At 44.8% G+C, this 26,319-nt stretch overlaps 1 protein-coding gene across 3 annotated transcripts in view; it reads left to right on the top strand.

Annotated features, from left to right (window-relative positions):
• The first annotated feature begins 1,393 nt into the window (after nucleotides 1–1,393).
• The window catches only part of VCAN (versican), a 117,898-nt gene continuing 92,972 nt past the window's right edge, over nucleotides 1,394–26,319 (top strand). Inside the window, exons 1-3 of one of the 3 annotated variants that reach the window (XM_080372552.1) lie at nucleotides 1,394–1,804; nucleotides 9,830–9,905; nucleotides 21,778–22,149. In XM_080372552.1, the coding sequence (XP_080228678.1) occupies nucleotides 9,836–9,905; nucleotides 21,778–22,149 (442 nt within the window). In that variant the 5' untranslated portion in view covers nucleotides 1,394–1,804; nucleotides 9,830–9,835. Of the gene's footprint in view, nucleotides 1,805–2,414; nucleotides 2,584–9,829; nucleotides 9,906–21,777; nucleotides 22,150–26,319 lie in introns of those variants that run through there. The other 2 variants (XM_080372551.1, XM_080372553.1) reach the window with 2 other exon arrangements.

Raw genomic sequence — 26,319 nt, 5'->3', positions numbered from 1 at the left:
TGCACAAGGTTTAAGGATGAAACCTACAACCCAGCATGGAGCAGGTCCAGTCTATTGCGATGGGGCATTGCCCAAGGGACACGCATGCTGTGTAGGGACAAACCCTGCAAGAAGAACTGGAGGGACTGGTGCCAGAAGGGTGGCAGTGGTAGGGAGGCTTGCTACACACTGTCTGCATTCACATGGGAGAAGGGGATCATCCCCACTTCAATGCCCTTGCTAGGAAGTAAGCAAATGTGGATTTACCCTATTTAAGAAGGAAAGACTGACATTCTGTGCGAAGCTGAGATAAGGATTTCACAGCGGAACCAGCTCCATTCACACCCAGGACACAGCTCGCACAAACCTGATCTGGTTTAAGCTGCCAGGTCTCCGTTTCACCCTGCTTGGCTGTCATCTCTTTTACCTCCAGCTCCTCCAACTTGGCACTGAGGGCTGTCTTTGGAAATGAGGGCTTTGGGCTGGTCTCAAACTCACTGTCAGCATAACTCTGGGGACAGAGTAGCTGGAACAGTAACACTGAGAGGCACTGGAGGAAAACTCCTGCCTCTTCCTAGCAGTTGTACCGCGGGCTGACAAAAACATGCCCAGAGCAGTGTGAGGAGATACACCTATTTCTCCAGGCTTTTCTCTTCTGGCTCCAGGTTTACACCTTCCTGGCGCAGGGGAGATTGTGGCACACGCTTCTCTGAGAGGGAGCATGCCAGAGCTGCTGATCTTGCCAGCATTTTGTGCCTGGTTAAGGGTGCCTTAAGCATCTGCTAATTGCCAAGATAGGTACATTTTAGGAAAGGAGCCGCTCGAGGAGCACAGCAGACCCTTTATTAGTTGGTGAAAGTCCCTTGTAAAAGGGTGGTTTCTGCTTATGACTTAATCTCTGAGAGGTTTGGACAGCAAGCGCAGAGTCTAATCTGAAAAAAAAAAAAAAAAAAAAACCGGGGGGGGGGGAAGAAAAGTGGCTGGAGATGCGTAAAACTAGGGTGGAGAAGCTTGGCTCAGGAGGCTGCCGATGCGAGACTGCCTGTGAATTGGCACCGGCTGGGGAAGTTTGGAACATAGCACCACTATGTTCTTTCATTGCAGCCTCCGCTGAGATCGGGGAGGCAAAAAGGAAAAAGAGGTTTCGGTCCCAGTCACTTTCCCCATTTCAGCCGGCGTCGGGAGCCAGGGCGGAGGAGGTCTCTCCATTCTCTTCCCGGTTAATTGTTTAATTGGGGAACAATGCGCCTTTCGCACCCGCCTGCCCCTCTCCGGAGGGCCGGGGCCGGGCGAGCAGAGGGGCCCGTCCCGCCGCACGGGCTGCGGAGCTCCCCGGCGCTTGCGGGGCCGCTGCGGGCCGGGCGCTGCGGGGCTGGCGGGCGCGGGGGCGGGCGGCGGGGGGGCCGGGGCGCGCCGCTCCGCGGAGGCAGGCGCTGGGGGCTCTCCTGCGCCCAGCAGCTGCGGGAGCTTTGCAAATTGCAAGGAGGCTTGTGAACCCTCCTCTCCCCGAGCCAGCGCCCCTCCTCTGCAGCGCTGACGGTACAACGATATAATAATGATGGGTGGCTGAGGCTCGCATTTGAACTTGCAGGCGAGCTCCCTTTGCCCACAACTCGGTTCAGGCTCCGCAGCTCGGAGTCAGGTGCTCGCCGGCGGGGTGGGAGGGGAGACCGAGCTCTGGGAGAAGGGGAGACCCCGGAACCACCGTCTCCTTTCCAGCACTAACGAGGGGATTTACTCTTTCATGCGGCCACTGGGATCTCTGGACTAGCCTAGCCACCACGTTGTGATTTTTTGCAATCTCTGCAATACGCTACCTTTTAAGGTAACTATAACTCCTTTAATGCGGGTTGGTTTTCTGTGCTTTTTGTGTTCTTTTTTTTCTTCTTCTTTCTTTTGCCTTCACATATGATTACCAGCAAACACCTAGTGTAAGATTTAAGACGATTGTTTTAGTGCTGGTACCTGTTAGGACAAAGAGTTGAACCGCAAATCTTGAGCGGGAGAGAATAGCGATGATTGGTGAATTTAAACAACCTGGGGTAAGTTCAACGACACGCGGGGGGAGAGGAGAAGGGATGCTCGGGGACCCACAAAAATCCCCTGGTGCAAAGAGGAGAACAAAGAAAACTGGGAAATAAAAGACTTTGGGGTGGGAGCCCTGACAGAAAGAAGTCTTTGGTACTGGTTGTTTGAATGGCCGGGAAGGTAGAGGTGCACCTTGGTGTGCGGTGGGGCTCAGGAGGGAGAAAGGAGGAAGCTATTTCGTGAGGGTGTTAAATACACAAAGCGCCCGTCTTACAGGAGCGACAAGAATGGACCTTTCCTCCGGCCACCAGGTTTTCTTGCGCTGGGAAAAGCGTGCGCTCAGTCTTCTCCGCTCTGGTGTATTCCCCCCATCTTTTTTTTTCTTTTTTTTTTTTTTTCTTTTTTCCCTCCCCTCTTTCTTTTTCCTCCCCGATGTTCCTGGAAAGCTGCTCACAGGGCAGAGCGGGGCTGAGGTACTCGGACAGCATCTCTCCAGAGGAAACGGAGAGCAGACGTCCTCTGAGCCACATTTTCATTGCTGAAAGGGGGGCGGTGGGTGAGGAGGAGGATCACAAGGTCAGTAGAGCAAAACGCCCCCTTTTACACCCACAGCCAGCTTCTTGGGGCAGGGGCACTGCCTTCCCACTCCGCTCCTGGGGATTTCGCCTTTGTTTTACAAAGAAAAAGTGAGAGCATCGTGGAAGGAATTAAGGGAGTTTCGACGGCGGGAAAAAGCGGGTGGGTGGGTGTGGGGAGGCGGCATCGGCAGAGGGTCGGGATGCCCGCGGCAGGGGATGGGACCCCGCGGGCAGCCTCCATCCGGCCCCCAGGCACCGTCCCCACACAAAGGGGCGACGGGGAGCGGGCGAGGGCCGGGGCCAGCTCTCATTGTCCCCCTTGTCACGTCCTACCCGGCCACCCCCTCTCCCTGCGGGCACTGGCTTTGGGATTAAGCCCCGATGGCTTTTCTTTTCTTTTCTTTTCTTTTCTTTTTCTTTTTTTTTTTTTTTTTAAAAAAAAAAAAAAAAAAAAGAAAAAAAAAAAGGCGTGAGTGTTGAAACGTGTTGCAGAAACCCATCCCAGGATGGAACAGTGCAAATGTCGGGTGGGTTTGGGATCTTTTTTTTTTTGTGGAGGTTTTTGGTTGGGTAACCGCAGTCCCCCGCTTTTTTTTTGTTTGGGTTTTTTTTGTGTGTGTTTGCTTTTTGCTCAAAGAGGCTGAGCGAAAGGGGAAGTTTCCTTCCCAAAGGGAGTGAGTAAGACTTGGAGGAGCGAGAGGGGCGCAGCGCCCGGCGGGGAGCCCTGCCTGCGGCGGCGATGCGCGCAGGCGGCGCGGACCCGGGTGCCCCCGGGGCGCGCTGCCGGGCGGGGAGGGGCGGCCGGGAGAGGCTGTGCCCGGGGCTCGGCTGTGGGGGTCGCCGACGGCTACGGCTCAAACGCGTCCCGAGTCCGTCGGGGGGTCCGTGGGCAGGCGGGGGAGGGGGTGGAGGCAGGCGAGGGGTGCCGGGGCCGGTGCAGGGGGGTCCCGCCGCGGGCGGGCGCGGCCCCGGCCGCTCTCGAGGAACGGGCCGGGCGCGGCGGTGGCGGCACCGCGGCGCCCCCTGGCGGCGAGCCAGGGGCCGCGTCCCTTCGGCAGTGGCTTCTTTCCCGCCAGAGGGCTCCGGTTTCCCTCAGCTTCGAGGGGAGGGGCGGGGGTGTGTGTGTGTGTTAAAAAAAAAAAAAAAAAAAAAAATCATAATCATAATAAAATATTTTTTTTAATTGTCGCCGTGGCATTTCGGGCTGTTTCTCACGCTTCTGTGACCGATGCGGGAGCCGACGCTGTCGACGGGCGCTCTGTTTGACAGCGGGGCGGGCCCGGCGCGTTTCCCGCCGCCGGCCGGGCTGAGGGCTGAGGCGGCCCGGGGGCGCCGCTCCCGGCTGGGGCGGCGGGGCCGCAGGGGCACCCGTGGCCTCCCGGGCGCTCCGTGCTCACGCCGGGCGATCCCGCCAGAGGCGCTGGGGAAATGTCAGAGGAAACCCTCGCCCGTTCAGGCGGCGCGCCGGCCGGCCGGTGTGCGGAGGCCGGCGGGAACGGCGCGGCGTCGAGCCCCGCGGGCGCCATGAGCTGCATCTGTGCGTGTTCCCGTTGCTGCTCCTCACGCTCGCCTCTTGCTCGCCCTCACCGTGGCGTGGGCGCCGGAGCGGGAGGGGGCCACAGCAGTCCTGGGAAGCAGGCAGGTGGGCGAGCAGGCAGAGCCGGCGGGTGGCAGGAGCAGGGGGGTACCCCTGGCTCCGCAGCCGTGCGGTCCCCGTCACCTCGCTCCACGCGCTGCCTCCCATAAATTTTCTGCTGTGTCTCTGCGGAGAGCCCAGAGCCACTTCTGGCATAAATTAGCGCAGGCCTGGGAGGGATGTCCTCAGGCAGCAGCTCCTCGGCAGCTGCCAGGGCGAGGAGCGCCAGAACACGCTGTGCTCATGTCGCTTCTCCCGCCTGCGCCCGGCCTGCGCCAGCGGCTTCGCTGCCGAGGCTCCAGGGCGGGAGGGGTTCCCTGCGGCTGCGGGTGCCGGGGTGGTGGGGAAGGGGTGGTGCAGATGCCCCCGGGACCTTCTCGAGGCCTGAGGAGGACCTCTGCAAGTGATGGCGGGCTAGGCAGGCGCCACCGATGCATCAGATTCAGGCCGGGTTGGCCATGTGGCAGCACAGTGGGCTAATTAATCACATGGCAGAGAGGTGGTGAAACCGGTGAAGTTAATGAGGCAGCACTTAATGGTGAGGTTGATACATGTCAGCAATTAACAGTCAGATGGGATAAAAGGATCAAAGGACTGCAAAAGCAAAAGGAGAGGACTGTGTGCGCTTGGGGAAGGATAGCAGCCGTGGAGGTTTGGCAGAGCTTGGAAAGCGGACAAGGGGTGTGCTACACCTGGGATCGGTCATTTCTAGCGTGCTGGGGTTTCACAGAAAGCTCTGTAATTTAATGTTTTATCCATTAGTAGGAGCAGCAACCCCAATTCACTTCTACAGAGCCATGTTCTGCTAGGGTTTGTGTCACACCCCACCCCCCCACACACCACACCCCCGCCTTTTTTTTTAATTTTATTTTTTTAATGTGAACATGACTTCCAGTATGGAGGCAAGGAGGATCAGTGGGCAGATGCTGCTTTTTAAATGTTTAAAGAATGTGTCCAGCTTTCATAATACAGCTGTAAATCATGCACTGAATCAATCTCAGTGTGACTGGAGAAGCTGCAGCCTTTAAAGACGGTGTCACCTCTATGAAAGTAGCTAATTTCTCATTGTCCCAACTTCAGAGAAACTGGGACTAGCTCTTGGATGGTAGATTTTAGTGTGTGACACATCAGGACAATTCTCTGTCTTTCTTAACCTGCAGTTTAAAACAGAGAGAGAGAGAGACGTGATGTTCTCCCATCTGGTTAAATTAAAATAGCATTGGTGTGAGATCAAGCTTACACTGTAAACTAAACATGAGCTGGAATCTGATCAGAACTGACTGCAGCTATGAGTTTTTTTACTGTGGTAAGGGAAGGTAGTGATGCCTGCAAAAACAGGAGCCTTGCTCTCCCCACAGAGAGAACCTCTGCTGCTAGTTTTTAAAGATGTGGAGTTAGTCAAGGACTTGGCATCTTTGGGTTAAAAGATGCTGCGCTCAGGGTTGCTTCCAGTTTAAAAATTTAGTCCAAATGACTACTGTAGATCGGTCTGCCTGTAGTAGCTCCTAATAGAATGGCTCAGTGCAGCTGGAAACTAGCCAGCAGGCAACCCGAGTTTGGTCACGTTAAGTGAGGTACTTTTTTTAACAGAAGGAAGGTGGAAATTAAACACTTACTCAAATCTTGCAGTCCTGAGTTGGCAGGATTTTCTTACTGTGTCCATAGTATTATGGCTTTCTCTAAGTGTAGAGACACCAAGGGACGGTGGTGGGGGGAAAGGCTCCTGGAAAAAGGTATGGTTAAGAAGGATTTTGGCTGATTACAGTGGACTTAGGGGCAGTATGGCAGCCAGCCAGCAGAGGCTTTTGTAAACTGTAAAGTGCGAGAATGGGAAATACAAACTGGTTTTAGAGCAGGGATTTTGCTCAAGAAGGCTACAAGGGAGCACAGTCAGCTGCAGCTTCTGCCAGCAAACAGGGAGGAGGCAGGAGCAGCCACATCTGATAGCAGTGGCCTGGGAGTGCGGGCAACACTGAACAGGAATCAGGGTGCTAGATGTAAGCAGCAGCCTCTGCCTTCCCTGTGGCTTTTAAAGGAGGATTGCTGGTACCAGGTCTGCAGAACCCTGCTTTCTCCTAAACTAGGCTGCCCTGAGGGGCTGATCGAGGCACTGCCATTGCGATCTGCATGCTGTTGTTTTGAGAGTAGGGTAATAGCACGTTTAATTCTGGCAGCTGTAGTGGAACAGCACTCGGTAACCCAGGAGTGTTTATGGGAGCCCACCAAGGACTGGAGTGCGAAAACCCTTGTGCATGGAGGGTTGCATGGGAATCATGCTTGTGAGCCTAAGTGCTGAAAACCAGACCCTTCCCCCAATATTTTTCATTGCTTGAGTAAGCACCTTGGGTTAGAGGGGACTTAAGAGAAAAAAAACAACGGTTGAGAGATGATTTTCTGAGAGTTGGGTGGGGATTTTTGGCAGGTGTCTCATATTAAGCTCCACTCTCAAACTGCAGTTTTTTTGAGCTATCCAAACTCTTAGTGCAGCAGGTGTAATTCTTGCACTACTCGGTAAAAGGCTAAGTAGCCATCACAGCCATGAGTGCGCTCTTCTGTACCTATGGTGGGGTTCAGCAGTCACTGGATATCTTGAAAATTATCCTTCCACAGTTGTCTTTCTGTTTTCATATTTCATTGTGGGTGTATGTATTGTTCAGTGACTGGAAGCTGAAGCTGTGGGTTTTTTTCATCGATAAGATTTCTCAAATTGCCTTTGTAATGCAGTCACCAACACATTATTGGAGGATCAGTGCTCTGTGCTTGTGCACAAAGCGGAGAGGAAAGGGAAGATGAGGTCCCTCCTGCACTCTGGACTTGTGGTGCAGGGCAGAAGCTCATATTCAGAGCTCTCGCCAGCTCTGAGCATAGGAGCAGGGTTTGTTTTCTTACCAAATGTGGAAGCGGTTACACCACCTCTTGTCACGGCAGTATTGCAATGAGCTGCTGAGGGCAACAGGCCTCCTGTTGGCTTGCGCCAAATATTCAGGTACTCCTGGTCAGGGCAGGTGCAGTGGAGCAGGTGGTGGTTGCAATGTGCAACTAACCCCATTTAGGTGCAGCATGCTTGTCTTCCAGGGAAAAGAAAATCCTTTATTGTTTTTCTTGGCAAATTTCTTTAAGTCCATTGTTTCTAGTCCCAAATGCTGAGGTTGCCTTCTGGGGGAGAAGGGAGATAAATCGTATGGGTAAACATGGAAGGCTAAACAGTTTGTTCTAGATTTTTGTTTAGCTGTTGATGAAGCCGGTGTGTGACACATGGGAAACACATGGGGACAAAACATCTCAAAAGGAGGTCTGGAGGTGCTCTGCTTTCACAGAGTCCAGAGCTTTCACATTGTCTTGCAGGCAGGCCCAACGTTCACCACCTTTGATGGTGAAGTCTGTCAGTTGTCTTGTGTTCTCTTCAGAGTGCTTGTGTTACTGAGGAACTAGTCTGCAGTGGTTTTGGTGCTTGAGGCTTCCAGCAGTTTCAGGGTAGAACGTTGCTTGAAGGGCCTTCTAGTGTATGCACATATGTAGGCTCAGCATGACCTGTCATTTTTTCAAAATGTTGTGTAATAATGAGGATCATTTAAGTGTTTAAGCAAACACATGACTTTTTCAGAGCTGGTCCATTGCATTAAAAGAACTTGGATGTCTGCAGCTCTTACCTTGTGCAACCTCCTCACTCATAATAACCTTCTACAGAGGATTACTAGGGCATACCTAGTATGACAGGACACATTACAGATTTTTAAAGTTAGTTATTAAATAAGCACTTTTGTTTTCTCCATGTACAGCTTGGCATGTGGAGGTGTAGGGAGAGGTAAAACTGGCTGGATGGTGTTGGGGTATGTGTTAGAGTCTTCAGAAAAAGTTTTATGGCATATAGGGCTCGAACTGAATGAAGTCAAAGAAGTCCCAGTTCTTGTTTGGGGCCCAGTCATAAAAAGTGTGAATTCCATGAAGTTAATATTGCAAAATAAGTGATATCACATTATACACTCAGCTCTATTGAGCGGCTGAAGCAGAGATGGGGCGTCTTTGGCAGTGTGCAGTCAGCTCTACAGAAAGCAGCTGTATTCTTTCCTCCACGCCCTGGGAATAGATTGCTGCATTTGTTTCCCAGTGCAACCAGCTAGCTCTGGCCATCCATGTATAGGGAATGAAAACCTTTTGGGTTTTCAGCCCTTTTGGGTGGGAATTTTTAACATGCTGCTGTTATGGTAGAGCTTGCCTCATTGGAAGGGCTTGGTTTGAGATGTTTTGCACCTTTTCTGAACTGTTCAGCCACTGCAGGATAGATGCCAATTCACACAGACTCATGTGAAGTTTCAGCTGCAGCTGTAAGCTGTGGAGAAAACTTTCCCGAGACTGAACATATCACCAGTAGTTTTCTGAAGGTCTTTCTCTGTGTGTCTTGCTATTATGTTCAGTATAATTTGTGAAGGTTTTTGAATGTATGAGTTAGTTTTAACCCTAAAGCATTATGTAAGTACTAAAGAACTAAAATGCTAATGTAAAAAATGCCAAAATATCTATGTGCAATACAAGTTCCATAGTTATAACAAAGATCTGTATCTATCAAATCTCTGTTTCACTGTTCCTTAAAGCCATTCAACCGTAATCTCTCTTGGACAGGAAAAAACTACCAATTCAGGTTACTTGCCCAAGTAAAGAACCCAAGAAGCACATTTTGACAGCAATATCAGGAAACTCGGGATTTTGTGGTAAAAGTTTTCAGCAGCAGTTTTTGACCAAGTGTGGCTGAAAGTTATTTCTTATGTAGACTAGGTAGTACATATGTGTAACTATATGGAAGAGGGACTATTTATAAACCCTTTATATTAGTCAACGTTTATGGGACTTGTAATGCTTTTGTTAGTGTACTTTTGAAATTTTTAGGACATTTACAGATTCAACATGTGTACCTCAGAATTGGAGTAAAAATGAAGATATACTATTATGAACATGCAATATATTTTTATGTACATACAATATATGTGGAGAACTTTTCAGCTGTTAAAAGGTGGAGCCTGTAAAGGAGGTGAGAAGCAAACCCAAAGGGAATTGGCATGTCTGAGTATCACTCTGGGCTCAATAACCTGAAGCTCATTACGAATCTGTATTGGATAGGGACACATTGTCATTATAACAAATTTCCACTGTAAAGTACTATGTGGAGAAATCGTGAAAGCAGGAAGTCATCTGGCAACCTGCTTGCAGATGGGAAGGATCATAGTGTGGGTGTGACTCACCATCAAAATTCACGAGAAGTTTGTCATGGGAGCTCCTTCTGACATTAGCTGGGTTGTTAGCTGTTGCTAAATGACAAGGTCGTTTGTGTTACGGACATAAAATTATCCAGAGGTTGGATCTGAACTGGCAACACCACACCAGGGAAAAGTCATCAGATTATACTCATATACTGCTACCACTGTATGGGAATAAAGTTAAAACAGTAAATAAAATAGCTGAAGATCAATATAGTAAGAATTATTTGCTGGCCTGCTGAGCATCTTTTTTAAGTAGATATTCTTCAATGACAAATATTGATATACTGGGTTACAACACTTGATAAGGACACAATGCAATACTAACTACTTACTCCTTTGTTCTTTATTTGTAGGTCAAGATGTTGTTAAGTATAAAAAGTATCTTATGGATGTGCTCTACATTAGTTATAACATATATGCTACCTAAAGGTAAGTCTGTTATACATAGAATCGTTTACTAAAATTCATTTTAATGCTCCAATCAGTAGAGTGCTTCCCAGGACCTGGGACACAACCCAGACTCAGGAGATTCGGTTTCTGGTCTTGCTGCTGCCACTCATTTTGCTGCACTGTGTAACTGACTTTGTTTATGTGTTCTCATCACATTACTGATATATACAGGAAATTCCTACTGAGGGGGCATGTTTTTGACAAGGTTTACATGCCTCTCTGATGTCTCCTGAGGTTTGTAACTGCTATTACTATAATTCAGGTAATAATAAAGAAAGTGCCATAGAGTTACATTGTGTAAAGCAAAATAGATTGCCTTCTCCAAATATTCAAGAATGCATTTTAATCCTTTAACCTGTGCTTCTGAAATGTTGGTCCTGTTGGCCTGGTATGTCTCGCACCTTCATTTTCTGCAATCCACAAAGGAGCTCCTTGCAGTAGATAAGGTAAGGGCTGACTGGGGGGCTAATTTTAGTGGAAGGCAGACACCTTCCATGGGGGCTTCAGCCTGGTGCCAGGGAGGGAGCAGTGATGGTGCTGGTGGCATAGGAACAGGAGGAGCAGGTTCCTGGGATGCACCTAGCCAGGCTGCAGAAGTGGTGAATGAAAAGGGGGAGTTTTGGGGCTATAGGAGTACTGGTTTGGCATGCCTCCCAATCAGATCCCAATGCATGTACTCACATATGTCATGCCACCGCAGCCTTTTGGGTCTATAGGTCACAGCTTGCACCCTCTCTGTATTCAGGGTGAAAGGTGCCACGTGCAAGTGGCATACAGGGGAAACCAGTAGCCCCAGTTTCTGCTTTGCCCTGTGATCTATCACAGAGCAGCTGGGGACATGCCTCTGGAGCGGGCAGTCTGGCTGCCAGCCCCGTACTGGGGTGGGGCAAGGCTGCCATGAGCTAATTTGGTGGCAGGTCCCTTGGCTGCTGGGATCTGGAGCAAGGACACATTAAGGCAGCTGCAGGTCTTCAGTTTGGGTGGGAAGGAGGAGCCCTTACTACTTCTCTTGGTGATTACATGCTAACACTAGAGCATGTACTCATGTGTTGCCATGGCTATTTGAAAGTTTGAGTCAAGTCTTTAGAAAGGACAGGGTTCTCTCACCTGCTACAGACTCACAAAATTCACATAATAGTTTTCCCAAGCCTCAGAGCAAGATTTTCCTTGATTTTTTTTTTTTTCCTTTTCTTTCCAGGAACTCCTCAGACTGATTTTAGCCTTTGGGAAAGTCAGATATACTCATTTTCCCCCCCAACTTGAACACTGTTGCTAGCTAAGTCTTCAGGTAGTCCTGTAAGATAATGGAATAGACCATTGTGCTTAGTGAAGCCAACTAACAAAAAATGTTTTTTTTTTTCTCAAGCTGGTTGGGAGCACACTCCTTTACCATTTCCTACCATCGCTTCCTCCTTAAAGCTGGTTCTGGTTTTGTTTTTCCATTCTTCGTTAAACATAAAACAACCCGGGATGACTGGGCTTGTCCTCAGGGACAATAGAGTCAAAGCTTCAGGCAAGGGGCAAGTCACTAAAACTGAGCTTCCATTTTCTTTTTCCTGGAGAGCTGAGACTGATTTGGTTATTAAAGGTTAAGTTTGTGGTTTTTTTTCTCCACCCATTTTTTTACTTAGTAAAATGTTTGTAGATGTAGACTGGTGTATGAATCTCAGATCCACAGCTGACATTTAATAATTTGTTTGTATGAAGCTTTTGGAGAGGCAAAGTAAGCGATTGTCAGAAGAGGTCTTGGACTTGCAACGTAAGTCTACATGGTGAACTTGGAAACTTTTATTTGATAAGTTACTTATACTTAAAGGGGGCTTATAAGAAAGATGGAGAGAGACTTTTTACCAGAGCAGGACAAAGGGCAACAGTATTAAACTGGAAAAGTTTAGATGGGACACAAGGAAGAACTTTTTTAGAGTAAGGGTGGTGAGACACTGGAACAGGTCACCCAGAGAAGCTGTGGGTATCTCCTCCCTGGAAGTGCTCTAAGTCAGGTTGGATGAGGCTTTCAGCAACTTGATATGGTGAAAGATGTCCCTACCCTTGGCAGCAGGGTTGGACTAGCTGATCTTTGAAGGTCCCTTCCAAACCAAACCACTCTGTGGTTCCAAGTTGCAGCCTTCTTTGAGGCAGAAACGTCTGCTTTAAGGTATAGGAAAGGGAAGAGCTGCTAGCAATAACCATTCAGCTTCAAAATGGTAGTATATCATGCACATGAAGAGAGGTCTAAAGTTAAGATTTTACCTGAAAATCAACCTTGGGATGGAGAACATGTAAGGAGGTAGAATAAGTAAGGCAAAGGAATCTGACAACACATTTAAAACCAATGTTTCTGTTATGACATATTGAAAGTCCCTTCTTAGGGACATATTTACTTAGGGCATAGTTCCATGGTCAGTCTAATCACACATACATTTTAGCACTGAATGGCATAGTCCTGCCCCTTTTCCATCCCCTGGTGCTAGTTTTTATGCTTTCCTTTGTGCTGACACTTATATTTATGTGGGTATATGGCCAGCTGAATCAGGTGAACGACTTGTTTGAAAGAGCATGTAGCATTTCTTGCAGGTTATTTTTCCACTGGGTCAGAACTGTGATCTGACTCACTGCCTTGCACAAATGCTAGTGCTGGCAGAATTCAGGGATTGGGAGTGCATCACTGGGAGTGGGGAGGAGTAGGATGGATCCTCTGAGTGGCTGGAATGAATCCTTTAGGATGGCACCTTTAGGTGTCTTCTGACTTACTCCACCTTTTCTCACCTCTTAAATGGCTATGTTTTCCCCAGAGCAGAATTTTTAGTACTTAAGCAAATTCCATATGAACATCCTGGTAAGGGCTCCTCTTGAAGATAGGCCAGGTTCTGACCGGTCCCTATTTGCCTGAATCTTTTGGAAGAAGTTCAGAAACACCCTCATCTTCCTACAATACCCTGTGAACTTTGTGTATTTTATGTCTGAAGGGGAGGGGCCATACTTTTGCCATAGAGAGTCCTAAAGATATTTGAAGTATGGCCATGGTGAAGAAGGCAAAGATTTAAAACTTTTTTTTTTTTTTCATTAATTGATCCAATAGAGTTTGTGGGATCAACTCGTATCCTTCTGTTTTGTAGAAATGTCAGACTATTTTTGAGGACAAGTGTTACAAGGTTATAGACAACCTTTACAAGTACAGAAGTTTCTTTTCTTTGAAAAAATACGTGAAGAATAAAAATATATCTGCATTTGGAAGAGTTAGACATATTAAGTTTCAACTTTTTTCCTTTTAAGTTCTGAATTTGAATATAAAATTGCAGCCTTGAAATCTTTAATGAAACACAAATTCCCATGCTCCCAGTGCCACAATTAATTGGATCACTCCATGTAGTCACTTTAATATGATGCATAGCAATATTTCCTTTAAAGACCTTTCAGGCAAAATTGATCTGAAAGTTTAACATTTTTCTTTCAAGGGTCATATGAGAAATTTGTCAATAACAGCAGTTATTTTAAAAGTGTAAATCCTGGAGTTGTGAGTCTTAATGTTAAGCCATAACACAACTGAAGCTTAATTTAGAACACAGCAAGTTATAAGCATGCAAAGTTTAATGCGTTCACTGCTATCCATTATTCCAATCTTTGTTTTCTTTTCCACTCATTTTTGTGAACAGTCACATTCATAAATATCTAGCATGTTTGCATGGCATGCTTATTAGATTTTATGTAGCAACAAAAGTATTTTTCCTTTGAGAGCAGATTGAGAATGGTCTCGCATGGCTTCTTTGAGACTTTAAATTATCAGAAGATGTGTGTCAGGAAGGCAGCAGAAATTACTGTGTAAGCTTCTGGGGTCACGGGAATGCCCCTCTGCGAGACCTTTGCTGTTTTCTCTGGTACATGTGAAGGATTAATGACAGAAGTTCAAGAGCAAGGTTTATGCCTATGGCTCGTGTGGCATTTACTAACTTTGAGCTAGCTGGTGTTAGGGTTTGCCGTTTACAGGCTGGGCCTTATGATTATGATAAGTGTTGGAGTTTATCTTACCCATTTTAAGTGACTATTTGTCCTGCCATGAGTGAGTATGCTTTTGTGAAAGCTTTGTAATCCAGAAGACATTTAAAAAACCCCAGATTGCTGTGTGTGATATGTTTTTTTGCAGAATCACAAAATGGTTGAGGTTGGGAGGGACCTCTGGAGATTATCTAGTCCAACCCCCTACTGAAGTAGATTCACCTAGAGCAGGGTTTTGAATGTCTCCAGAGAAGGAGGCTCCACAGCCTCTCTGGGCAGCCTGTGCCAGTGCTTGGTCACCCTCAGAGTAAAAAAATTTTTCCTCCTCATATTGACATGGAACTTCCTGGGTTGCAGTTTGTGCCCATTGCCCCTTGTCCTGTCACTGGGCACCGCTGAAAAGAGCCTGGCCCCATTCTCTTGACACTTGCTCTTGAAGACATTCATAGACATTGATGAGATCCCCTCTCGGTCTCCTCCAGGCTACACAGGCCCAGCTCTCTCAGCCCGTCCTCGTAAGGGAGATGCTCTGGCCCGTCATCAGCTTCGTAGCTTCTGCTGGACCCTCTCCAGCAGTTCCATGTCTCTGGTGAACTGGGCAGCCCAGCACTGGGCACACACTCCAGATGCGGCCCCACCAGGGCAGAGTAGAGGGGGAGGGTCACCTCCCTCCACCTGCTGGCCCCGCTCCTCCTCGTGCCCCCCAGGATCCCACAGCCACCTTGGCCACACGGGCACACTGCTGGCTCATGGGCAACTTGCTGCCCACCAGCACTCCCGGGTCCTGCTCTGCAGAGCTGCCCCCCAGCAGGTCACCCCCAGCCTGTGCTGGTGCACGGGGCTGTCCCTCCCCAGGGGTAGGACCCTACACTTGCCCCTGTTGAACATCATGAGTTTCCTCCCCACCCAACTCTCCAGCCCACCCAGGTCTCGCTGAACGGCAGTGCAGGCTCCTGGTGTGTCAGCTGCTCCTCCAGTTCTGTGTCATCAGGAACCTGCTGAGGGTGCCTCTGCCCCTTCACCCAGGTCACCGATGGGAAGTTGAACAGGGCTGGACCCAGCACTGACCCCTCCAGCCAGGCTCTGTGCTGCTGGTCACAGCCCTCGGAGCTCTGCCGTTCAGCCAGCTCAACCCACCTCAGTGTCCACTTGTGTAACTCACATGTCGTGAGCTTACCTATGAGGCTGTTGTGGGAGACAGTATCAAAAGCCTTGCTGAGGTCAAGATAGACAACATCCATCTCATCTACCCAGCCAGTCTTTCCATCATAGAAGGCTATCAGGTTGGTCAGGCATTTCCCCTTGGTGAATCCATGTTGACTACTGACAACCTTCTTTTCCTCTGCATGCTTCAAAATGTCCTCCAGGATGAGCTGTTCCATCTCCTTTCCAGGGATGGAGGCGATGCTGACCGGGCTGTAGTTTCCTGGGTCCTCCTTCTTACCCTTTTTGAAGACTGGAGTGACACTGGCTTTCCTCCAGTCCTCAGGCACCTCTCCTGTCCTCCATGACCTTTCAAAGATGATGGAGGGTGGCTTAGCAATAACATCTGCCAGCTCCGTCAGCACTCAGGGGTGCAGTCCATCAGGGCACATAGATTTCTGGGTGTCAAGTTTGCTTAAGTGCTCTATGTGCTCTAATGTGGTCCTCCTCGGCCAGGGGAAGGTCTTCCTTTCTCCAGACTTCCTCTCTTGCCTCTAGGGTCTGGGGAATCTGAGTGCTGGCCTTGGCAGTACAGACTGAAGCAAAGAAGGCTTTCAGTAACTCAGCCTTCTCTGTGTCCTTTGTCACCAGGGCACTCACCTCAATAAGCAGTGGGCCCACAGTTTCCCTTGTTTTCCTTTTGCTACTGATGTACTTGAAGAAGCCCTTCTTGTCGTCCTTGACCTCCTTCACGAAATTTAATTCCAGATGGACCTTAGCCTTCCTCATTGCCTCCCTGCATGTTCTGGCAACATTCCTATATTCCTCCCAAGTGCTCTGTCCCTTTTTCCACAATCTGTATTCTGTTTGAATTTTGCCAGGAGCTCCTTTGTCATTCATGCAGGCCTCCTTCCCCCTTTGCTTGATTTCTTACTCATAAGATTGGATCTGTCTTGAGCTTGGAGGAAGTGATGCTTACATATCAGCCAGTCTCAGAGCTCCCTACCTTCTAGAGCCCTGACCTATGGGATTCCTCCAAGTAAGTCCTTGAAGAGGCCAAAGTTAGCTCTCCTGAAGTCCGGGGTTGCAATCGGATTTATTGCCCTGCTTCCTCCACACAGGATCCTGAACTCCACCATCTCACGGTCACTGCAGCAAAGGTGCCCCCACCCTTCACACCCCCAATCCATCCTTCCCTGGTTTTGAGTGCAAGGTCCAGCAGCACACCTTGCCTCGTTGGCTCCTCCACAACCTGTATCAAGAAGTTATCACCAGTGCTCTGCAGGAGCCTCGTTGGCTGTGTATGCCCAGCTGTATTGGCTTTCCAGCAGGTGTCAGGGTGGTTGAAGTCCTGCATGAGAACCATGTGATCAGGAGGCTACATCCACTTATCTGTGGAAGGCTTCATCGACTTCCTGAGCAGGTGGCCTGTAGCAAACACCACGACAGTGTCACCCATGCTGGCCTGCCCCTTAATCCTTACCCATAAGCTCGCGATTTGTTCTGCATCCACCGCCAGGCAGAGCTCGATACAGCCCGGTTGCCCACTCCAATGAAGAGCAACTCCACCACCTCTCCTTGCTGGCCTGTCTTTCCTGAAAAGTACGTAGCCATCCATGACAGCATTCCAGTCATGCCAGCTATCCCACCATGTCTCTGTAACTGCAATGAGATCATGGCCCTGTGACCACACACAGACCTCTTAATTCTTCCCGTTTGCTCCCCATGCTGCGTGTGTCAGTGTACGGGTGTTTCAGAGAGGCAGTTGAGCATGCAGGTTTTCCAGGAGGGGCACAAGAGGGTCCACCATAGCCATGCACACCCGTGAGGTGGCTGGCCATCTGGTACTCATCTTGGGAGACAGCTAAGGTAGATTATATCGCTACTCTGGTTGGCCTGGCTTATTCTTTAGTTGGTTGCAATGGCATCAGCGTTGCCACTTTGGACCCCATCCCCTGAGTCCATCAGTTTAAAGCCCACCTCAGCAAGCTGGCCAGCCTGCTGCCGAAGCTTCCCTTGCCTCTTCTAGGCAGACAGATCCCGTCCCTTCCAAACAGGCTATAGTCAGAGAATATACTAAACATCAGTTTATCTGATCACATTTATGTTCTGTAGGTGCTATAAAATGCATGTGTGCCTGCCTATGATGTCTGCATATGTTACGTTGAGTTCTGCAGCTGAGACATACATTTGTGTGGCTTCCTGTGAGTTCCTTGCAGAATATGAAAGTAGTTAGTTCTTCATCACTCTGTGCCTCCTTCTCTTATTCTGCTTGCTCAGACCACAAATCACCTGGCAAAGAACTCAGTGAGTGTTTTTATTGGGTCTCAGTCTGTTACTTCTGATGTCAGTTTCATGCAAGTTTAAGTGGTGCATTAATTTTAATTTATCATTATCTTCATTAAAATATTTATAGTTAATGAAAAGACTTGGGCTCAGTGTTAGTAGCCAGTTTAACAGAACACATTGATCCTTTCTGTTGCTGCTGGTAGGCAGGGCAGTATACCATATGCCTAAGCAGGTTGTTGATGAACTAAAAAATTGTATTCAGGGTTTTTTTGTCTCATAAATTTGGCTTAAAAGACATAGAATCTTTTTTTCTTTGAGCATGTGGTTTTTGTCTGCATGCTCAGTAGCAACGTTCTGTTCCCTTGAGCTTAATTACGTAGCAAAATTGCTCTAAGCAGTGTCACTTCATGTAGGGCATTCTTTTCAGACTTCTTGTCCGTTATGACCCATTGGTCTGATAGTTATGGTTAATGTAATACAAAAGAGCAGGATTTTGTCCTTTTTTATTTCCTCTTTAGATTTCTATTTTAAGAATTTTATAACATTTAAAACAAACAAACAAAAAAGTAGAAATTCTAGGGAAAGAGGCTTTGTTCTTAAGCAAGAAGTTCTTCTGTAGTTTGCCTCCCACATCAAAGGAAAGATATCAAGCTATGTGTCATTGCTAGGATAAGCTGACTTTGCAGCTGAAATTGTGGACTGGGAGGACCTAAGGTGGTTTTGATGGGGGAAAAAAAGCATGAAAAGGCAAGCTGGTATTTTACTTTTTTTAAGAAAGTGTGTGCCACATGTCATCAACTGCATGATAAACCAATACAAATGCATAGCCGTAGTTTTAGGTTTGGAGAAAATAAGACAGTAATAAATTATGGCAAAATCCTATGCAGTAAGTTAGAGTTGTCTTCTGTCAGGACATCTCATGGGAGAAGTTTTCATTATACATTCTCTTTCTGCTACTTGGAGATATTTAATGTTTAAACAGGGGAGGACAACAAAAGTACTCAGCTGCTAAGGCACACTGTCTACTGACTCTGTTTGTAATCTGACTGCATTGTGTTGCTCTCGGCCCAGCGCTGCAGTCCCACTATCCTTTACAAATCTTCCATTGACTTTTCTGGGAGTTATGGCAAGATATGGTTTGTGGCCAGGTGATTTAGACTTAGCTGTGTATTTTATTTCTTTATTGTGTATGTATTTTCCCTAATAAATTATGCATGACTGATACATATTAGTTAGCAACTGAAAAAATGCTTATATTAATTGTCAGCCAGCTTAGTTATGTTAATACCATCCTCTTGTTCAAGACTATGTGATGTAACAAGTATTCTAGGTCCTACATGGTGGGATGGGGATATGGTATGAGACAATGTTGGCAAATATCTGCTTTTCTCAGCTTGTGCTCCAATTCACAAGCAATTACAAAACATTTTGTTCATATTTTTCCCTGCCATGTTCCTTTTAAGGAATAGTCTATCACATACCGTTGGCAATGGCTGAAAAGGAGACATAACATGGAGTATAAGCGTAGGGAAAATGCTAAAGGAACAAAAGGGCTATATGCATTAATAGAAGGTATCGATGCTTGCTGCATTGGCCAGTAAATTCTGCCTAATTAACTAACTTGAACTGCAGCAGGAAATTAAGCTTTTTTTTGAACTGTGCAGGAACATCACTTAATCTTATGTTTCAGTGCCAAATATTAATTCTTCTTTTTCAATAGGGTAAAGCTCTCCCCTCTCTTTCTGCTTCTCCCCTCTTCTCATCAAAACAAAGAGTGCTTTTATGTAATAAAATATTACATGTATAAAATAAAGTTTTATAATGCTTTCTATGGGCATTGGTTAGATGGACATGTTTGTACCTACATGGTCTCCTATTCTGGGATATAGCCCAATTAAGGATAGATCTAGTTTGCATATCATGTTGATATGTTGTGTTTGCCAAGGGTTTAAGTCTGCTGATGTGCAGACAAATTTTAAAGAGAGGAAATTTCCTCAGGGTTCAGTGCTAATATTCCGGACCACTCATAACCAGAAACATCGTTCTCAAAAGTTTATTAAAATTCTGTCAATCAGGATAATTATAACTAGGTCATTTTTCATTTAAGAAGTTCCTGTAATGTATATAGATGACAAGAGATCATAATAATTACTAAATATTTTGAGACTGATTTTAATCTTCCACCTGTGCAATTTGGCAGAAATGTCATCACAACTGAGAGGACTGAGTATTCATTCTGTTTCTTTATGTATATACCCCACTGTAACTCAGTGAAGTTTCAATAAATTAAAAATTATATAAAAGCCAGTGGTATTTCCATACTGTACATCTTCAGGATAAAATCAATCCTTTCTAGGTTTTGGCAACCAGTTGGCTCTATGCGAGTTAAGTTTTTATTTTCTTAAGGAAATTAAAAAACCAAAACAACCAACCAAAAAACACAGTGGATTTTTTTCTTTAAATTAATGTGCACGCAACCAAAGCTTTTGAGCTAGTGTTTAGTATTCAGTAACTTCTACAGGCTTGTCTTCAAGTCTTGTGAATTCTCCAGTCTTCAGTTTCATATTGGACCTGTTTTTGTCTTTCCGTTTTACAGCTAGATTCTTGCTAGGTCTGAGCCCAAAGTGTATGAAGTGATCAGTTTGTTTAACTATTAAATGTGAGTTGTACCATCACTGGTCTCTGCTTACAAGTTAATGGAAAAACGAGAATCTCACTGCATGCCTGAATCACAGAGTGAGCATCTTGCTGGTAAATTTGCTTAGATAGTGCCATTCCATGTGAACTTTTCCGCTGAGCTTTGGGTGCAATGCAGCTGTTTTGGCACAGCACTATCCCATTGTTGATGTACTCTCTCTGGTCTAATCAGTTTTGATACAGTCATCTTAAGTGCATCTGCATTGTGTTCCCAGGAATTTCCAGTTAGGTAGGTATGGATGGAAAGACCCGAGGAATTCCTTTGGAGAGTGCAGAACTGGGTCCTTCCAAAACAGTCATCCCTGAGTTTTAAGACTGCTTTGCTTCAAGAACAACTTCTACTAGCCATTTAAACTTCTGGGTCTTCCTTGGTCAGTTAATTTTTTTCTCTGTTTTTTCTAGTTAGTACTTTTTTATTAAAATGCTTGGTCATCAAACTGATCATTCTTGTATTGAACCTTTAAAAATAATACTATTAAATACTTTATCCTGCATAAAGTCATCTCTGTTAAAAATAATCAGCTTGAGCAGTTTTTCTGTGTTTCTGACTTTCGTGGTTTTTCCCCAAAAAATCTTCTGCTCTTTATGGAGACGTGATATTTTTGATGATAGATAAATAGATACATAATTGTCATGTGCTGGTGTCTCAAATTTCATCATTCTGGTGGCTAGTATTTGAAGTTATTGTATTTCTAAACTTTATGAATCCTAGCTTGCTTAAAATTAATGATCAGTGTGTTCCACCTTTCAAAAAATGTTAGATTGCAGGACAGTGAAAGAGGTAAGATAGACACTGTTGTGCATCAGCTTTTAATCTTCATTAAGCCATTGCGTATGGTGGAACAAAATCACATAAAAATAAATCTAACAGAATTCGTCTCTTCAGACAGTTACTGTGTGCAGGCTGGATGAACAGTAGTCAAATTCCCCCTCAGGATATTATCAGATGGAAGCATTTCACTGTAAAATGTTTGCAGATGGAGATGTTATAAAAAATTATAAAGGTCCTATCATGTCAAGTCTGAGCCAAGTTGTGACTTTCTGTGCACGGTACTTCCTTCTTTGCTTCAACACCCTGGAATACTTTATTTCTGCAAAGTGTTCAAGTCCTTGAAGTGACAAGGAAATTATTATAAAAGAATGGCTATTTGGGAGAATCTCACTGTGGGGGTGCAATAAAAAGAGTTAACCCTTGAAAGAATAGAGTAAGAGATGCCATATATGCAAAGTCATAGTTTTGCTTTTAGGATAGGAGCAAATGAACAAGCTACTGTGAGGTAAGACAAGGTGTAAACATCAGTAGCTTTCCTGTATGCATGCTACTGGCCAGCAATAAATGTGAGGTAACTCGCTGTTTTTTACTCAGAAGGGTCTTGCTCCTATGAAGTACAAAGCCAGCTCTTAGCATTCATCTGTCATCTAAAATTTCAAAACAGTTTCCAAAGAAGGTCAATTACTGGGTGACTATAAAAAATGGAGAAAAAACATCAGAGAGCAGTGAATTAGATTTGCCCAAACAGAAAAGGGCTCCATCAGCAGCCTAGGATATTGATGCAAACTCTTTTTTAGCTCACACTGATCAGTCCTGTTACAAATCAGCTCAGTGTCATGGATTTCAGGTCTTGCATGTCTGTGAATCTTAAGTAACAATGAAATGTATCTGTTTCTGATTTTGCTGTTCGATTGATGTGATTTGTCCTTTCTCTCCCCCTCTCTCCTCTTTTTCTAGTTACAGCGGAAAAAAAAACCCTTGTAAAGGGTTCCCTCTCTGGAACTTCAGTCCTGCCATGCTTCTTTTCAACCACACCCACTATAGCCTCCAGCTATGCAGCTGAGTATCTTCGAATCAAATGGTCAAAGGTTGAACTGGATAAAAGTGGAAAAGATGCAAAAGAAACCACAGTCCTGGTGGCCCAAAATGGCAACATCAAAATAGGTCAAAGCTACAAAGACAGAGTGTCTGTTCCAACCAATTCAGAGGAGACAGGTGATGCTTCGCTGACTTTCTCTAAGCTGCGTGCAAGTGATGCAGGGGTATATCGCTGTGATGTTATGTACGGAGTTGAAGACACACAAGGCATTGTATCATTGGCTGTAGAGGGTAAGGATTTATCCATTTCCTTTGTAGTCAACAGTGATTTCAGCTAAAACAGTAAAAGTTAGTAATTAACATATAAAGAGAGGGTATTTAAAGGATTATCTTTAGCAATTTACTCTTCCTTAACTGTTCACTTCCCATTCTCTTTCTGCCTCTTATTTATTCTTTTTCATATTTTGCAATCTGTAGCTCTCTATCACTTACACCTTCAGGGAGGCTACTTTTGATTCCTGGAACAAATGCTATTTCCTTATTCCCAGAGTAGTTTAAAACTTTGATTTGGTTTATACCCTTTGCAAGACAAGTTTTTTCTTCTTTTTTTTTTTTTTTTTTTTTTTTTTTTAAGGAGATACCTCTTAAGTTTTCTCAGACCAGCCCATTGAAACATGATACATACTGTACTAACGCATCTGTCTGGAAATGTCATTACAAGATGACAGACTTGGCAGGCAGAAACAGTTTCTTTTTAATTGTTTGCGTAGGATGAAAAGGAGCAACTGCCCTGCTACTGGAGCTGTGGTGGGCCTGTCTTGCTACCTGATGTACACAACCATAATGCCAGCAAAACTGGGAACCACTCTTTCTGTGACAGGAATGTCAAGCACAAAGGAGGATTTTCTTTTGTCCCAGTAATAAAGGTTGGATAGGTAGGAGGGCACCCATCTGGCAGAAACTGCAGGAAAACAAATAGGGAGGTGGCTGCTAATGTTCTTCCATGTGGAGGATCCAAGACTAAGAGTTTTCTGGTCATCACTTTAAAGAAATAACCTCTGAAACTTTGAGGGGGAGAAGTGTGCATGTAAAAATACTGAAAAGATGGGACTTTCAAAATCGTGTAAAGTGGCAGAGGGGACATCTGATCTATAGGTGTTTTTCTGCTAAGAGCCTGCTTACACAGCACCATAAGTACAGCATAGAGACCACTCCAGAACCTGGTGCTGTATAGCCCTGTCAGTTTGGCACTGAGCCTGAGCTAACAAACTGCGCTGAAAGACAGGACGTATTAGCCCAGGCTCTGTGCCATGTAAATGCAATTTCTGGATCCAAATTACTCTGCATGCTTAGAACAACACTGTGCTGTGTGGATGTACCAGCTCACGTGGACTCTGCCTCACACTTCTTTGCACTTAGGTGTTTTCTGGAAGTTCAGTATTTACTCAGATGACTGAATTCCAAAACACTAATATTTGCTGCTGGAAATTATGACTTCGGCTAAGATGGGTTTTTTTAGTGAGCTTAATACTGCATTGTTCTTCCAATGTGCTTAACCTAACTTGAACAGTCTTTTGGCATTGATTCAATGAAAAATGTTGAAGCGCGGTCTTGATTTGGAAATACAATAATTCAATGTAACCATTAATGTCTATATAACTTCATAAACTGCTTAGTCCTAATGGCAAAAGCAAAAGAAATCCTGGTTTGAACATTACTTTCCAGTAACTAGTGTACCTGGCATTCCTCATTCCTTTACAAGTGCTCCCTTGACTGCATATCTATATCCAGGAGCAGCAGATGTTCACTACAGTAAAATATCTGATGATTTGTGGTAATAATTTAGCTTCTGTAGTTAGTGCTCCTGTATAACACTGCAATGAGATGAACTGATCAGATTATTTTTTTTAACTGAAAGAAAATTTCACACACTCTGTTTACTTTTTTGGAACTGTTCTTTTCCATGATTCCTTTAATGTCAAGATTTCAGGAGGGGGAAAAGCTAGGTCTTGACCCAAATGGAAAATGATATTGTTAGGTTGTCATTTGTGCACTCTGTTCTCCATTTTCTACATAAAACAAACAAATGCCATTTATCAGACTCCTAAGGATTTCATGTGAATGTTGCCACTCATATATTCTGGCTCATTTCAGAAAGCTGATTTCAGCTTTTATTAAAAAAAAAAACAAAAAAACCAAACAAAACACCAAACCAAACCAAATCATTAGGCCCAAATGTAATTTATTTCCATTATGTTGCACAACTGGGAATATGTGATCTTCTTGACACTCTTTTTGTGCATGCTTCGCTGCCCCTCATTAGCCTGGTGTGGGGAGATCTTTCCACATTAATTGTGGTAACTTCAGAGCTGGCAGCCAGCATGGTTCAGCACTGTGTTTTGGTCAGCTCTCCCGGCTGGAGCTGGGGATGGTGCTTGCAGGGTGACCCATGAAGTCCTGGTAAAGTTATCACCCGTTTTGCTATTCTGCATGTTTTATACTCATCCCAAATGAAAGACAAAATGCATTTGTGCAGCAGTTTTTGAGGACTCAGCAGGTACGTGTTGCTTTAGTTTTTCAGTAGACGTAGAATGTATGTATGTTGAAAAAGTGGTAACTCTGGCTCAGGTCGTACTTGCCTGATCACATGGCTTAATCCTAAAGTGAAGCAGAACAATTTTATTAAAGATAGTAAGCTTCTGCAAAATTCCCTTTGTGGGGTAATTTAGGTGTGGGAAGAAATGTTACTAATGCTTCAGAAAACAATATTCATCTTTTCTTTATGTGCCACCACTGTTACATTTGTTAAGTCTAATCTAATGAATTTCTCAGAAATGGCCAAATGAAGTAGGCCAAAACTTAACTGCACCATTCTGGTGAAGTAGGTAAAATTGCTCCTTTGTTGTTATGATAACTTTATGGGGTTTGTATGCTTGTTCATTAGAGTATTTTTAAACCAATGTAGGACTTAAATTCTAGATGTTTTCAGGATTTTCATTTGTTTTACAGACATTGCTTCATTTGAAATTTTCAAACAGAAAGCCCATTCCAGCATCAATGAAGCCAGGCAGATAAGTTTAGATAGCTGTACTCTTTGTTTTTCAAATAAATCAAGTAAAAGATAACTGGGAGACCTAACTTGACTAAGAAAAAAATTACTGTAATTGCTATTTCTATCCTTTCCTTTAGGTATGCCAAGAATATGAAACTGCTATTGAACCCATGCAAATGAACATATTTTACCAGTGATGGAATATGCTGTGAATAAAAAGTGGAATTTCTGAGAAAGAATTTTCTCTGTAGCATATAATTTTCCCCAGGTTAAGCTGTACAAGCTGAACAATTGGTAATAGTCACTGAAAGTTAATAGTAAAAATTTTATGCCTGAATTTCAAGACCAAGACTGTTTACAAAAGATGTGTGTAGTTGTGCATCTTTTTTTAATTTTCTGTGTAGCTATCACAACAGACAAATTTTATAATTTGTATGTAAATATCCAGTTAATTTACTATTTTTTTAGATGTCAGGTGAACTTCTTAAGTTCAGAAAAGTCAGATTTATATGTTATTAACAACTGTATAAATGCTGGCTTTACCAAGAAGATGGAATGTAAATACAAAACTGCCTTCTTTAACAGTGACAAACCCATATTTTGGTTCTTTGACTCAAAATGCTTCAGCATCATATCCTGCCTTCCCATAGGGTTATTTATGTAGGGTTTGAGTAGAAGTTTTTGTTTTTAATATAATCAACTGTTGCCTAATTTTATGTTCCTAACAAATTAGGCCAAAACCAAACTCAAGTCTGTTCCATTTCAGACAAAAGATCTGTCTGTCCCAGTGTCCTGTTCCAATGAAAGCAGTAACAGCTGACAGCAAAAGGCAAACGTAACAAATTTTAGTGTGTATTTCATTGCTGTCAGAGACCTGTCACCCATGTATTTCCTGTGGTGGTGACTCTATGTTAGACAATCTTGCACTGATTTTTTTTTTTTCTATTTGTTTTTTGAATGTATGTAAATTTTTTGTATCCATAGCTGGACTTCTGGTTAAGCCACCACTTAACCACAGCTGGTTCAGTTAGTTCTTATTCAAAAGGAAGATATACTTTAAGCACCCACATTGCCTTTGTCTCTACTTTGCATATTTCTACTACGTGATTTTTGATAGGTAAAATCTTTGTAAAAAATCTAAAGATTCTAAAGAATCTAAAGATTGCAGGATCTTGGAAACTGCCTTCATACTGTGCTTTTCCTTTGTTTTGGTTATAGGCACAACCTATGCCAACTACTTGGGTATCAACAGCTGTTCACTAGGAGCTCAGAGACATCACCAAGACACTGTGGCTTAACATGGTGCCTTGTTTCTGCTGAGCAGTGCTTACCTGTATGTGCACCAGCAGCTTGTGATAGAGATGAAATAGTTTGGTATGAACTCCTTTTAAACTGCCCAGCTTAAAGCT

The sequence above is a fragment of the Falco punctatus genome (genome assembly GCF_963210335.1).
Source record: "Falco punctatus genome assembly, chromosome: Z".
In the NCBI taxonomy this organism is placed as follows: Eukaryota; Metazoa; Chordata; class Aves; order Falconiformes; family Falconidae; genus Falco; species Falco punctatus.
The sequence above is the reverse complement of the archived record's forward strand: the minus strand, read 5'-3'. Positions and strand labels throughout refer to the sequence as shown.